General features: G+C 44.1%; 1 protein-coding gene across 5 annotated transcripts in view; it reads left to right on the top strand.

Moving 5' to 3' along the window:
- Positions 1 to 15,240, top strand: part of LOC116836084 (aldehyde oxidase 1-like) — a 98,355-nt gene that overhangs the window by 18,522 nt on the left and 64,593 nt on the right. For all 5 annotated transcript variants that reach the window (XM_075070016.1, XM_075070019.1, XM_075070018.1 and 2 more), the window contains 9 exons: positions 776 to 837; positions 1,666 to 1,740; positions 2,821 to 2,901; positions 5,309 to 5,453; positions 5,635 to 5,727; positions 8,219 to 8,370; positions 8,591 to 8,684; positions 11,924 to 12,033; positions 12,806 to 12,990. In XM_075070016.1, the coding sequence (XP_074926117.1) occupies positions 776 to 837; positions 1,666 to 1,740; positions 2,821 to 2,901; positions 5,309 to 5,453; positions 5,635 to 5,727; positions 8,219 to 8,370; positions 8,591 to 8,684; positions 11,924 to 12,033; positions 12,806 to 12,990 (997 nt within the window). The remainder of the gene's footprint in view (positions 1 to 775; positions 838 to 1,665; positions 1,741 to 2,820; positions 2,902 to 5,308; positions 5,454 to 5,634; positions 5,728 to 8,218; positions 8,371 to 8,590; positions 8,685 to 11,923; positions 12,034 to 12,805; positions 12,991 to 15,240) is intronic.

Here is a 15,240-nt window from a genome sequence, read left to right as displayed (position 1 = left end):
CCCAACTTGGCACACCTTTAGGGAGTTGATTTTCAGAGGGTAGGCACTAAGCACTTTTTGAAAATCAGGCCTTTTTAAGATGTCTCAAGTTGGGACTCAGTAGCCACTTTTGAAAATCTTGGCCTTAGATCTCATCAGATACAGAGTTCAGAACATTATAAACCTCAGAACAGTGCCAAAGCTTTTGTGACAGTAATAAAACTATAAAATGACAGAGAGACTTGCTATGTCTTCACTGCAAAAAGGTGTGCTTTAGAGAGGGGTAACTAATGTGGGTTCACTATCCCAGTGTAAAAGCAGAGCGGAGACGAGGCCAGTATAGTTATACCATGAGGCAAACTTGGTGGGGTCAACCATGGGCAGGAGGCATAGTGCTGACTTTGCCTAGCTACCTCATTGTAAACACTGCAAGTGCTTTGTCTGCACTTCAGTTTTTACAGTGAGAGAACTATCCCATGCTAGTTATCTCTCTGTAAAAACCCACCTTTGTGTCAACGAAGCCAAAGCCAAAGTTGTTATGGCCCTAGGTCAACTCACCCCCTGCTGCCATCTGATGCAGCTCTTGCAGTATTACAGCTTCCTCTTAGCTGCTGTAAGAGTTTCCTTCCCTCAGGAGCTAATGGATGCTGAGCTCTTTTGTACATCTGGCCCATACTGCATTTCAGAGATATACCCCTTCTCCTGAAATCTCAAAAAGACAAACCTTGAAGTCTTGAATCCTAAATTATATGTCATAGATAGAATTAATAGTTCACCTATTATTTTCTGGTCTCAGGTAACTTGTGCCGCTGCACTGGGTATAGGCCAATCTTAGATGGCTGTAAAACCTTCTGTAAGGTAAGCAGTGGGAACGGTGGGTTCAAAGAGTGTTCCTATTCAACTGCTTTGAATATTTGTTCTAAAATATTTTTATGGGATAGTGAGGCATCTATTACTGTGTATTACAATATCTAAACAACCAGAGACCATTGTGAGTTTAAGTACACATCCAATCTTGTTTCTGTCAAGGGTTATTGGCTGTCCTTTCCAGTAATGCAGATCAGCCATCTCTCAGCGCCTGAAGCAAAGCTCATTGAAGTCAATGAAAGTGTTTCTGTTAACTCCAGTAAGCTTTGGCTTAGGCCACCAGCCACATAAACCTGTTGTTCTATAATATTTGGCCCAGACATAAAAATTGCAGAGTGGCAAAGAGTATTATAAAAATCTGGTTCTAAATATTAACTGTTCAGAAGAGGCCCAAATCTTCCTCACAAAAATAGTTACATTGCAGTCAGTGGGAATATTTGTGTGATTGAGGCAAGGAGACTTTGGTCTTTGCTAGTCGTGGCATTACATGCATAAAATAAAGTTGAAATAAGATTTAAACTAAAAGAGGTGGTGACATCAATGAGTGTTAATGACATAAAGTTCACCCTGTCTGCCAACATTTTGTGTAAATTCCACTGAGGAACCTAGAAGACCTTTTTTCATGGAGAACTTTTAAAAAAAAGGTTTTGGTAAGAAAAAGATAATGCTTTAAAACATGAATATTTGCAATTTTATTGAGTCTCATCCAAAGCCCATTGTAAGTCAGAAGAGAGACTCCCATTGACTTCAATTGACTTGGGATCAAGCACATTATGAGCAGAAGTCATATGTTGTATTAATGGGATATGACTATTTTAGGAACCATTTTGTTGTCAAAGTAAAGAAAATGGGAACTGTTGCTTGGATCAAGAAGACAAACTCAAAGGAGAGAAGGTGAGTTTAATTGTTTTTTCTTCCTGTTTAAATGTAAAATTTGTACTAGGTGAAGAGTATTGCACTGCTACTTGTAATTACAGTACATGCAAAGTGCTATGCCATGCAGCATCCTATAGCCAGCTGACTACAGCCCACTATGTCCCATTGCATTGCTCTGACTTTAAAGCCAGAAGGGACCATCATGATCATCTAGTCTGACCTGCACGTTGCAAACCACAGAACCATTGCTGCTGCTGTTCTGTGAAATTAGAAAGTTTCTCTTAATGTTGTATGAACTATCTTGGGTGATCAGGAAGTTTTTCCATTTTCACAGGAAATGAATGTACTGTTAGTGGTGGGGGATTACATATGTCTTCAAAGGCATAGGTAGGTGAGTGAAGGGAAATCTTCACCCTTTTCCACTGGAGTCTATTGTAACAATACAGAGGACTGTTTGGATCTGCATGTTCAAACAATCTTTTGTGTTCTGGAATATTAATATTCTTAGGCTCTGGTTCTGCAGTGACCACTGCATTAGCAATCCGTGTGCCCAGGTGAAACCGTATGAAGTCAGTGAGGTTCTGTGTGGGTTCAGGGATTTGGCTACATGGCGCTCATGGCAGGGTTGTGTTCACAGAACTGAAGTTTGCCTCAAAAACTAAATCAGAATCATGACACTAATTTTATGTGAAAATTCCCATCCATATGAATGGTTTATTTTATGTAAACTTTCCTTTAAAAAATCTGTGCATGTGTGTAAGAGGAGTTGGGGGAAATATGGTGCCAGCTCACCTCTCTATAATTGAATATAGGGAAGTGTGCAGTTAGGATTTCAGGTCTGTATCGTTCCACCCTCCCAGCTCCAGAGGGGCCAGGGAAGGTGACTAAGCTGTGAGAGGCTGCCTTTCTCCATTTCTTCCACTGCAGCAGCCCCCACTAATACTTGGCAGTTTACTTAGCATCTCATCCAAAGGCTATTAGAGTAATTAGAAAGACTCCTGCTGACTTCAGTGGGCTTCAGATCTAGTCCTTGTGATTCTTTCTTTTTTATAAAGAATAAATTAAGTAAAAAATTGTTTGTTTGTTTGTTTGTATAAGATTTCCACCAAACTGTTTTCAGCCGATGAATTTCAGCCCTTGGACCCCACCCAGGAGTTTATATTTCCACCAGAATTAATGGTAAGTAGAATTGCTCTTAGTTTGTAGCTACTGGGGGGAAGGGATAGATCAGTGGTTTGCTAAATCCAGGCTTGTGAGCTCAATCCTTGAGGGGGCCATTTAGGGACCTGGGGCAAAAATCTGTCTGAGGATTGGTCCTGCTTTGAGCAGGGGGTTGGACTAGATGACCTTCTGAGGTCCCTGACATTCTATGATACATACTGCAACATGTACATGTAGTTCAGTACTCATCTTAATATGCTGTCTAATAGTAGAGTGGTTCCATCAGGAGAAATATCACATATTTTCCAATAGATCTGCAAAGATCTCTGATGTTTTTTAAATTGTGTTTATATTCACATAGAAGAACTACATTAAAAGAACATTAAAGATGCAAAGTCAAGACTCAAAATGTAGGGAATTAAGGTTGCCTGTGCAAAGCAAGGAGCGGTTGGAGATTCTCAACAAAATAGTTGTATGAATTTTTTAATGTGGGCAAAACAACACATTTTCATCATCTTGTTCTGATAAAAAGCTGAACTGTTTTTGCTGAAATTTTCCAAAAATAATCAGTCTTTGGCAGACATCACACATGGAAAATTTCAGCTTAAACAGTTTGACAAAGTTATAAGTAAGTTTGCGAATTTGTCACAGAGGTAACGGATTCCATGACTTGCCATGACCTCTATGACTTCTGCAGCAGCTGGTGTGCCTGGCTCAGGGGCAGCTCAGGCAGCCCCTGCACCAGGCACACTGGTTGCTGCTGGGGCAGTCTCAGGCCCCCGCAGCACCCCACTCTCCAGCAGCAGAGTTTGCATGTGGGAGGGGGTAGAGGGTTGGGGCACAGGATGGAGTGAGATGGGCTCTGGGCAGCGCTTACCTGGGGGGCTCCCCAGAAGCAGCAACATCCCCCTTGCTCAGCTGCTAGGCGGAGGCGTGGCCATCCTGAGCCTCCGCCCAGAGCACTGGGTTTACAGCTTCCATTGGCCGGGAACTGCAGCCAATGGAAGCTGCAGGGTCAGTGCCTGCAGGTAGAGGCAGGATTCAGAGCGCCTGGCCACACCTCTGCCTAGCAGCTGAGCAAAGGGGATGTCATTGCTTCCAGGGAGCCTCACAGTTAAGCGCCACCCAGAGCCCACCTCACCTCATCCCGTACCCTAACTCCCTGCCCCTCCCACACCCAAACACTGCTGCAGTTGTGGGGGGCGGGGGAAGGCGCAGAGCCAGGTAGGGAGCCTACCAGCTCTGCCAACCACCCAACCCCCAGCACCAGCAGGGATCTCAGGCTGCGCACTGCCACCCACACCCCTCCTCCCCACAGGCAGCTGGGCTGCCCTCCCACAGCACCCCAGGCAGCCTCCTCTCCAAATTTTATTCACTGGTATTTTTAGTAAAAGTCATGGACAGGTCACGGGCCATTAATTTTTGTTTACTTCCTGTGACGTGTCTGTGACTTGTACTAAAAATACCCATGATTAAAATGTAGCCTTAGTTATAAGCAACTGAAAATAGTGCTGCTATTTTTAATGTGCTGGATTGAGCAGAGCTAGCATATGTCTATCTGTCCTGCTGGGAACGACTCTCCCAGCTGTCGTATAAACATACCGAAAGTCTCCTCTGTAACATTTGGAATGACTGGTTGCATATTTTATAATTAAAATGGACTGAGGTTCTACCATCATTAGGGCAAGAAGTTTGTTTCCTGTTTAGTATTTTTAGTCTGTTTTAAAGTACCATGTGCTTTCAGAGGTTCTCAAACTAGGGGTCAGGACCCCTCAGGGGGTCACAAGGTTATTACATGAGGGGTCGTGAGCTGTAAGCCTCCACCCCAAACCCTGCTTTGCCTCCAGCATTTATAATGATGTTAAATATGTTAAAATGTGTTTTTAATTTATAAGAGGGGGAGGAGGTCGCACTAGGAGGTTTGCTATGTGAAAAAGGGTCACCAGTACAAAAGTTTGAGAACCACTGTTCTAGGACATTATCCAAATAATAATCCTCCCCAGTCCTTTGGTTCAGCAAGGCCTAAAGATAGATATCAAAGCCCTGCATTCTCTAACTAGTTGGCGACTTATGGAGTAGGGTTGAAAGCCCTGGATTTAAAAATTAATTTTCTATTGTTTTCCAAGGGTACGGGATCGAGCCCTAAGTGCGTAGTTTGCAGGATATTCAGTATAAATCCTGTTTGCTAGACACATCTGAGTCAGTTTTAGGCATTTTATTCATGGAGCATTAATTTCCTCCCCATGCAAAGGTCCAGCACAAGACTGATGCACTATTTAAGTCCCATTTAAACCAGTTTTGAGGTTTTAAGTATGACTTCCATGGTTAAGGAATTATTTTAGCTCCTAGTCCAGTGCCCTATTCACTAGATAACCACTGCCTCTCTGGAGCTTTAAATATTAAATCTACATTGTTTCCCCTGTAGACAATGGCTGAAAATCAGCCAAAAAGAACTCTTGTTTTCCAAGGGGAAAGAACAACATGGATTTCACCTGCTAGCCTAAAGGAGCTTCTTGAGCTGAAGGCTAAGTACCCCAAAGCACCTCTCGTGGTGGGGAACACCAATGTGGGTATGTAGTTTCAGAGCACATCCTGTTATGCTTGTGCCAGTATATGTATGAACAGTCATGGGCAGCATTTAGAATTGCTTGTGTGTTCTTTGTCCTTAATATGTGGCTCAACAAATGACGTAGTCACAGTTCCGGAAATGCAGTGATCTTCCTTTTCGCTAAATCTCATCCTACTCTATAGGGCCTGAAATGAAATTTAAAGGAGTGCATCATCCAGTTATCATCTCTCCTGCAAGGATCCTAGATCTGAATGTGGTGAGATACACAGACAATGGTAAGTAAACCCTACTTTTGTCCTTTGAAACACATGGAGATATCTCTGCATAAGATAATACTGATCCCTTCCCTAGTGGGGAGGTTGTGACTCGCTCTATAGACATCCTGGCTCTCTAAGAACATCTAGAGATGCTTGTGTTTGTTTCTGAAAATTATGCCTGAGACATCCATGGATCAAGATGGCTATGATCCCTGCCCCAATGGGTGGATACATTAGCAATAGCATGGGTTTGTCTAGATTAGGAAAAGAAGTTGAGGTTAAATTGGGATAGCTAGTATGTGTTAACTAACCCTAATCCTAACCATGACCCAATGCCTAGTGTAGATGTGGATTAACACCTTTTACCTCAATTTAGCTGTCTGAGGTCAGCCCTAGGGGGAGTGTAGAAAGTCATTGGCTGTTTGTCCTCCAATGTCTGCTTATGGAGGGGACCCTCAACATTCAGATATCCTTCCTACTACATGGAAGGGGTGGGAGAGTCAGCCATCTCTGCAGCATGTCTCCCTCTCCTCCTCTGTAACCCACAGAGGCTTCTCTGTAGATCCAGTGTTCATTCTGGGGGAGAGATAGGAGACTGGGTTGGCCAGGGGGAGGAGTGGGCAGACTGGGGTGACACCCATTGTCGACCCCCAGCACTCTGAGGAGAATCTATGCATGGCTCTCACAGCGCTTTATAACATGAATTATGCCTCACAAATGCCCTGGGAGATAGATAGTATATATTACTATCCCCATTGTAAGTGAGACAGGGATGAGCAAACTGAGGCAGAAAATTTAACCAACTTGCCCAAGGCCAAAGAGAGAATCTGCCAGAGCTTGGATTACAATTTGGGAGTTCATGGCTCAGAGCATTAGACCACATCTCTCTCCTCATTTTCAGATGTGCATAGCTGCTACCCTTAACAAAGAAGGACTCTCTACCACAGGGGTCGGTAGCCTGTGGCACACATTGCCAGACATGGCACGCAAGCCGATTTTGAGCAGCACGCAGCCGCCTGCCACGGTCCCAGCCCCCCAGCCCCACTCAGCACCCCCGCCCACCGCTCTGCCCTGTGGGGGCAGGAGGCAGAAGCTTGGTTCTGGGGCAACCAAGCTTCCCTCTCCCCCGCTTCTTCCCCCAGCGTGGTGCTTTCCTGTCCCGCCCCCTCTCCTTCCCTGCGCCAGTCGGCTGATGGCTGTAGTGAGGGAGAGTGGGGAAGAGCAACAGCGTGCAGGCAGTTCCCTGGAGGAGACAGAGAGAGGTAGGGACGGAGTCTTGGGGAAGGGGGTGGAACAGACATATCCCTTCCAGCCCCCTGCCATGAGCGGCTCAGGGCAGGGGGCTGGGAGCACCCCTATGAGCCGAGCACCCCATCCCTCTGCCCTGACCCCCCACACACACTCAGTCTTTTGTCCTACACCGCCCCCAGCCCCAGCCCTCTGCCCTGACCTCCCATACACTCAGCATTCTGCCCTGCAGCCACCATACCCCCCAACCCTCTGCCCTGACCCTTGAACCCCCCACACACACCCAGCCTTCTGCCCTGACCCACCCTACACACTCAGCTTTCTGCCCTGAAGCCCCCATACCCCTCAGCCCTCTGCCCTGACCCTTGAACCCGTCCACACACCCAGCCTTCTGCCCTGCAGCCCCCAGCCCTCTGCCCTTAACCCTCCACCCCAACACACACTCATCCCTCTGCCCTGACCCCCACACACACTCAGCCTTCTGCCATGCACCCCCCCCCACACACCCAGCCTTTGCCCTGACCCTTGAACCCCCCCCAACACCCAGCCTTTGGCCCTGCACCCCCCCACACACACTCATCCCTCTGCCTTGACCCCCACCACACACTCAGCTTTCTGCCATGCACCCCCTCACACACATCCCCAGCCCTCTGCCCTGACCCCTGAAATCCCCCCACCCAGGTCTGGGGTCCCGGCCGCAGGCCCCTGCTCAGCCCATTGCCGGCCTAGGTGAACAGAACCCCAGGCTGGCAACGAGCTGAGCAGGCTGGCAGTGTAAGATCAGCATTTTTAAATTAATTTTAAATGATGCTTCTTAAACATTTTGAAAACCTTGTTTACTTTACATACAATAGTTTAGTTATATAATATAGACTTATAGAAAGAGACCTTCTAAAAACATTAAAATGTATTACCGGCACGCAGAACCTTAAATTAGAGTGCATAAATGAAGACTCAGCACACCACTTCTGAAAGGTTGCCGACCCCTGCTCTACCATGACTGGTAAAGACTTTTAACCTATCCTAGTTTAACTCCAGTTTGCACATGCACATTTTGAAATTGATGCAGTATTCGTTTTGTTTTGTAAATTAAAGCGTAACAGAAAACTTTTAAGATGTTGTCTTATTCCTATCCACATTCTAATGAGAGCTGACTGTGAGAAAAAGGCATGACAGAATTACAAAAGTACAATCTGGACATAGTTTAATACCCTGAATGTGGAGCAATGCTCACATTTTACTAACGATAACTTGGTTTCAGGACTAACTCTTGGAGCTGCCTGCAGTCTGGCTGTAGTGAAAGATGTCCTGACAAACACAATCTCAGAACTTCCAGGGGACAAGACAAAGATTTTCCGTGCTCTCTTGCATCAGTTAAAAACTCTGGGAGGACAGCAGATCAGAAACATTTCCGTATGTTGTCTATTATTGCAGTAACAAGTGGATGGGTTAGCAAAACTGCATGGAATTGCTTCTGTCTGTGGATAATATTTGTATTCACAGTTGAAACAATAGACTTTAAAATTAATTTTATGTCACCGTCAGTCTTATGACCTTTGATCAATGTAAATCCTCACACTGTACTGACACATACATAAAGGTGATGACTTAATGACATAATGTCTTTTTTTAGTCTTTAGGTGGAAACATTATGAGTAGAAAGTCAACATCTGACTTGAATCCCATTCTCGCAGTTGGCAACTGTACCCTCAACCTGGCATCAAGAGGTAAGAGGCAGGGTACCTGTAAGAAGGTGGCCTTGCCTGCAGTGCCCTGCAATGGCAGGCCATGGCACAACAGGCAGGCATGCCTCAGTTTCCCTTCTTCTAATTCCTCAGAAATAGTCCAAAGCAACTTCTCAAGTAAAAGCAAAGCCCTTGGGGGGGGTTCATTTATTATAAAAATCCTATGCACATAAATAACAAAACATAGTCCAGAATTTCCCCCCCATAGTCCTTACAGTATATGCAACATACAGCCCTGGTGTCTCTCATCACACACTGGCTCTCCAGTGTAGTCCACTCCCTGAACTTGTAGTAGGACATCCCAGCGCAGGGAACATCCCCCCCACACACAGCCTCTCTGCTGAGATCATCCTTGCCAGGAGACCATCCCTCACTTCCACTGGCCCTCTCATGGTTCCTCTAGGTCCAGCTCTCTATTCTTGGAGATGTCAGCAGGAAAGCTCCTCCACTGCTCGCCTGCCTTCAGCCCTCTCCAGCCTTTGTCTCTGCTTCCCTACCTTAGAACCAGCAGACAATTGCCTGCTGCTCCTCCTGTCTCCAACCCTGGTTTTCTGGCTTGGGGATGCCAGCCAGCAAACCCATCGTGCTGCTCTCTTTGCCTTCAGCCTTCCCCCAGGAAAAACCTTTTTCTTCCTTCCAGGACCAACTTGAGTCCCGTGGTCTCCAGCAGGACTCATTGGATCTCCCTCTCACTGAATCTCTCCATGATCCTTTATAGCCCCCAGGTGCTGTACCACCCTCTTAATTGGCCAAATGGGAACACTTTTCCTGGCACAGGGGAGCAGGTACTGCTTCATTTTACAAGGGACAGACACCCTGTAACAGTGCCTCTCTATGTATTTGTACTGAAGATGTTGGAGGTGTGATAAGGAACAAAATTACAACCAATTAATGTTCAAGAAAGCCACTCCTTGCCACACACAAAGCCATGTCTGTGGGGAGAGTGGGGAAACTGATAACAAATGAGGGATAGCTCAGTGGTTTAAGTATTGGCCTGCTAAACCTAGGGTTGTGAGTTCAACCCTTGAGGGGGCCACTTAGGGATCTGGGGCAAAAATCAGTACTTGGTCCTGTTAGTGAAGGCAGAGGGCTGAACTCAATGACCTTTGGGTGTCCCTTCAAGCTCTATGAGATAGGTATATCTCTGTATATTTAAATGTATTATGGTAGCGCCTTCAGCCCCAATCTGATCAGGGTTCCATTGTTCTGGGTGCCATATTAGACAGATCCTGCCCCAAAGAATATACGATCTGAGGCCCCAATCCTGCCAGCACTTGGATGTGCTTAAACTTTACACAGGTAAGCTGTCCCATTGAGTTCAGTGGAATTACTCATCTGCATAAAGTTAAGCACATACAAAAGCTTTTTTGCCAGATTAGGGCACAACTTGAAACAAAACAAGTGGATACAATAAACAAATGGAGCGAGTTCGGGAGAGAGAATGAGGATAACATGATAGCAACACCTGGGCTATCCACATATGTAATTAGCAGTTTAGGTATATAAATAAGCAGTACGTTTTAATGATGATCCTAGCACTATTACCTATAAGCATAATGCTATATTTAGAATGTCCTAACACTTCAACACTGTTTCAACAAACTGTATCAATTTACACAGTGTTGACTAAGATATTATACTAACTTTAATTTCCTAGTTTTCCCATGTAAACATTTTATGATGGAGGAAACCACACTGGTGAATTAAATACATATAAAATAGGAATGCTTTAGGAGAAAGTGTGCTAGCTGTTGCTCTTTTCTGATCCATTAGATGGTCATGTGTAGTGTTAAATTAGGTGGATATTTCAGAACAGTGTGTAATTTACAAATATAAGGACACTCACCAGATGGCCTAATCCTGCTTTTAGATGTTCAGATTGGCATTTAGGTACATTAAGTCTTCTGAATGTCAAACTGTGAGACTGTATTTCCTTGTTTATTGTTAATTACTTACTCAGATACTACAGTGATGATGGTCAGAGAAGTTCCTTGAGATTTGGATGTCCTACTAAGGATCTCTCACATACAGCCCCTGTCTACACTACAGACGTCTGCCAGCATAGGTGTACCCCTGAACCTGCTGGCATGAAGAGTTGTAATCCCTGACTAATGAAGCTATGCTGGCAGACGTCTGTTATGTAGACACAGTTATACTGGCAAAAGCGTGCTTTCACTGTAAGGCTATACTGTTGCAAAGCACAGCTTTGCCAGAGTAGCTGCATCTGCGCTAGGAGGGTTTTGCTATTAAATCTGGTAAAGCTTTCCTAATGTAGACATAGCCATCGAAACTGGGCCCTATATGTTATATTGCTTTAGAACAGTGTTTCCCAAACTTGGGATGCTGCTTGTGTAGGGAAAGACCCTGGCAGGCCAGGCCGGTTTGTTTACCTGCCGCGTCTGCAGGTCGAGCTCCCAGTGGCTGCGGTTCACTGCTCGAGGCCAATGGGAACTGCTGGAAAAGGCGCGAGTTGAGGGACGTGCTGGCTGCCGTTTCCAGCAGCTCGCATTGGCCTGGAGCAGCCAACTGCAGCCACTGGAAGCCGCGATCGGCCGGACCTGCGGACGTGGCAGGTAAACAAACAAGCTGGGCCTGCCAGAGGCTTTCCCTGCACAAGCGGTGTCCCAAGTTTGGGAAATACTGCTTTAGAACAATGGCCTTTTGCTGGTATAACTTATTTTACTCAAGGAAGCAGAGTAAGCTATTTGAGGAAATCACTCTTTTGATGGTACAAGCTGCACCTCCATTAGGAGGGTTTGCCGGGATAATTAGACTGGTATAGCTATACCAGCAAACCCTCTGTAGTGTAGACAAGGCCTAAGTAGTCACATGGTTTTTGGACTGGGATTTTCAAAGGGCCTAATGGAGTTAGATGCCCAACTCTCTTTGGAAATCTACCTCCCTCCCTTAGGTCCATTTCAGAATCCCAGCTTTAATTATTAATCTCATAAAATTGTGACCTTTTTAACTTTCAAAACAGTTGATCAAAAAGAGAAAGGAGAAGACAATACAAATTCTTCCTCTGGTAACTATTGAAAATAGAGAAACCACTTACATTTAAGGTGCATGCTATTGATCGGAAATTATATGAACTTTAAGTAATTCTTTTCCCAGAAGTATCGCATATTCTTCCTTGACAATTAAATTTGATGTACATATTTAAACTGTCAAGAGTTCACTTCTCATTGTACAGAGATTGCCATTTCTTTTTTCTCCAATAGAAGGAACACGGAGGATTTCTTTGAGTGACATTTTTGCCAATGGAGTTGGTAACAATACCCTTATGCCAGAAGATGTCTTAGTCTCTGTTCACATCCCTCATTCCAGGAAGGTAAATGTTGCTGTGATGTTTGGATTTGTTTAGTGATTAGGATGGTTTTACTAGTGTTTATATGGAATTAAAGAAAGGACAGGAGGAAGAAGTAGTATCTGTAGTTTAAAAAAAAAGAAAAACCACCCAACTAGTGAAACGTTTGGGAAGGCATTGATATATTCTCTATCCCTGAATGCTGCCCATTTTCAGCCTGGCTAGACCTCCAATCATTATGCAGGTGAAGCTCCTGTCATCTCTTGAGGGTAACTGTAATTGTAAGGGCAATATCTCTGGGAATTGATAAGCAGACTATTTGGGCGATACCCACCGGCAGTCGCACATTTCTGGTCTTGAATAAAAATGTGACTTAATTGAATTTAGGTGACTAAAGGAAAAGGAAAAGATCTGTAAAAACAGAAGATAGAGTTGAAATACTGGCTTGATTTGTGCTTGAGTCCAGAGGTTTAGGCAGAAGTTGAGCCTCTTCAGTTTTGTCTCCCATTCTAAATGCAGCCCACTCCCATTCCCCCTTACCTCTCAGCAACCATTTGTGAGAGGGGGGTCAGACCAGCTGGGCTCTGCAGGAGATGGAGAGGGAGGCAGATTTGCTTGCAAGACAACAGTGAAGAGGGAACTGTTGGATGGTTAAGGGAAAGGAATGAATCGTCCTAAATGTTTTGGAAGCAGAATCCATGCACTATGGTATTTGTTACTTTAGTTCATTTAGGTCTCTATTGGAACATATTACATTTCTGTGCATACTTCTTAGCTTCTGTTTGATTTTTCTTAGGGGGAGTTTGTATCAGCATTCCGACAGGCCCAGCGCCGGGAAAACGCTCTACCTATTGCTAATGCTGGGATGAGGGTACTTTTTGCGGAAGGCACAGACATAATTATGGACTTTGGCATTTTCTATGGCGGCATTGGCTCTACCACCGTCTGTGCAAAACAGACCTGTCAGGCACTCATAGGGAGGTACTGTATGAATTCCTAGAGACTTAATATAGCTTTCAAATTGGAATATTGTTAGGTTTTTTTAGTGTTTCGGGACATAAATACGGAGATCCTTTATTTACAGAATGGTTGATGCTGTTTATAATCCACCAAATGAACACAGATCAGGCCAAGTGATAAGTCATCTCCCCACCCCAGAATAGAATATTTACACTTTTCTATTCTAAATGTTTTAAAGTCTGTGTATGAATGTTGTGCTCATTGAAAGGTCTCTCCAGAGGGTGAGTACTTTTCTGTTGTGCCCCAACCCGACCTTGAGGGACGTCTACCAGTTCTTCATCCATTCAGTCTCTAGCAGCGGTGCTGAAACTTCTGAAGAGGCTGCTAATTAATTAGTATGAGGGAGTGAGGTTCTGAAGTGGGCGTTGAAAAGGGAGTCATCCCTGCACTAGCAGTACCAGCAGCAAAGGGCCTGAGGGGACTTATGCCTCCTCAGTTCAATGGCAGCCAGGATTCAGTGTGGCCCCAAATGCAGACTAGGACATGCCTAGGGGCTGCTTTAACTTTCATCCTCATTGAGGTTGGGGAGGACAGGTATATAGTATTTTAACATAGACTAGCTCTCTGCATTGTTCTTAGCCAATCAGTAGCAGTAATCAGAACTCACCACCTAGCTAGCAGATGTCAGGTGCAGCTTTCTCTGTCTGTGCTCCTGGCAGAGGTGGGACCTGAAGGAGGAAATGCCATTGACTGTGCAGGTTGTGACTGGGAGTTTTTCTCACATGTAAGGAGCACCATAGGAGAAAATGAGAACATGATTTAACCACCAAAAAACTGGGCTTGTTCTAACCTGAACCTCCTCAAATTTCAGGGCCTGTGAACAAACCCCTGGGAAATGTTTCTCTCATGCAGCTTATGACCCAATTTTGAATTGGATTTGGAAGGAGTTCATGTCGCTTTTAGTATTTTTCTTGTGCTAACATATATTCTTACTGAATAACTACTTGGTGTGGTTAAATAGTCAGGTTACCATTTACGTAATGAGGGCTTACAGGATATTTAAGTATTGTAATTTAAAGCACTTATTCTTTTATTATTAATCTGGGAACTAGGTAGCATTTTGGAATAGGATGTTATTTTACTCACTCATTAGACCTGGGTTCAAATTCTTGTGCTAATCACAGGTGAAAATAAGGCCCTGACGTAATGCTCTTTAAAGTCAATGGGAGGCTTTCCACTGAGTTAAATGGGCTTTAGATCAGGCCATAAGTATGCTTATCTGTTGTGGTACATAGTGGATATTGGTCTACAAAGAGTCCTTTGGATCAGAAGGGTGCTTTATATGTTTTCTATTCCTTCTATATAGTGACAGGACAGAGTTAATTGTTCCTAAACAATCCCTAATATTCCCTGAATTGTGGGCACTTCGTATGTCTAAATAAATAATCCTTTCCCTTTGAGCACCCAATTTAAAATGTTAAATAAGAATTGCATGCTTTCTGTGCAGCTTATGTAGTGTGAGTTCCTGACAACCCTTCTCCAGTTGCAAGCTTTTCATTGAACGTCATGGCAGATGTACAGTTTATTCACAGATACCCATTCAGCAAAGCATGTAAGCACGTACCTAAGTCTGTCCATATTCAACAAAGTGCTAACGCACGTGCTTGATGAATCGGGGCCTTAAATTGATGTGACACTATGTTACACTCCTTTTAATTGTAACGACACCCAAATGCCACAGCAATGGCTGTCTCATAAAAATATGTCAATAAATACAAATCAGCCTTCTGAATTTTTGTTTATACCCTTAATGTTTATAGCCAGTTCATCAAAAACTAATAAAAAATAAGTGACAAAAAATCTACTGTTGCCCTCAAAGATGTTTGTACAAGAGAGAGATGGCTGAGCTCTTGGATCAACCCATTATATTTAACTGGCCTTCTGTGTATTCAGACAGTGTTCTGTTTTTCTGGTTTAGGCACTGACAGTTGGTATTATTGTTCTTGAGTGTCAAGATTTATTCTAATAGATACAGTGACTAGGATTTTCAAAAGTGCCTAAAGCAGTTAGGACAACAAGTCAAGTCATGATCTTTTAAACCTCTCTTTAACAGAGTTTTTCCAGGCCCTTGATTATTCTGTTGTTCTTCTTTGAACCCCCTGTAATTCTTGCAATATCCTTTTTGTGATGGAGTGGCCCCTGGCAATAATTGAAAATGCTGATAAATCATTTCTCTAAACTCTGTCCTATTGTGCCATTGGATCAGTTTAT

Source organism: Chelonoidis abingdonii, chromosome 10 (genome assembly GCF_003597395.2).
Source record: "Chelonoidis abingdonii isolate Lonesome George chromosome 10, CheloAbing_2.0, whole genome shotgun sequence".
In the NCBI taxonomy this organism is placed as follows: Eukaryota; Metazoa; Chordata; order Testudines; family Testudinidae; genus Chelonoidis; species Chelonoidis abingdonii.
Note: the sequence above shows the minus strand (reverse complement) of the source record. Positions and strands in the feature narration are given on the sequence as shown.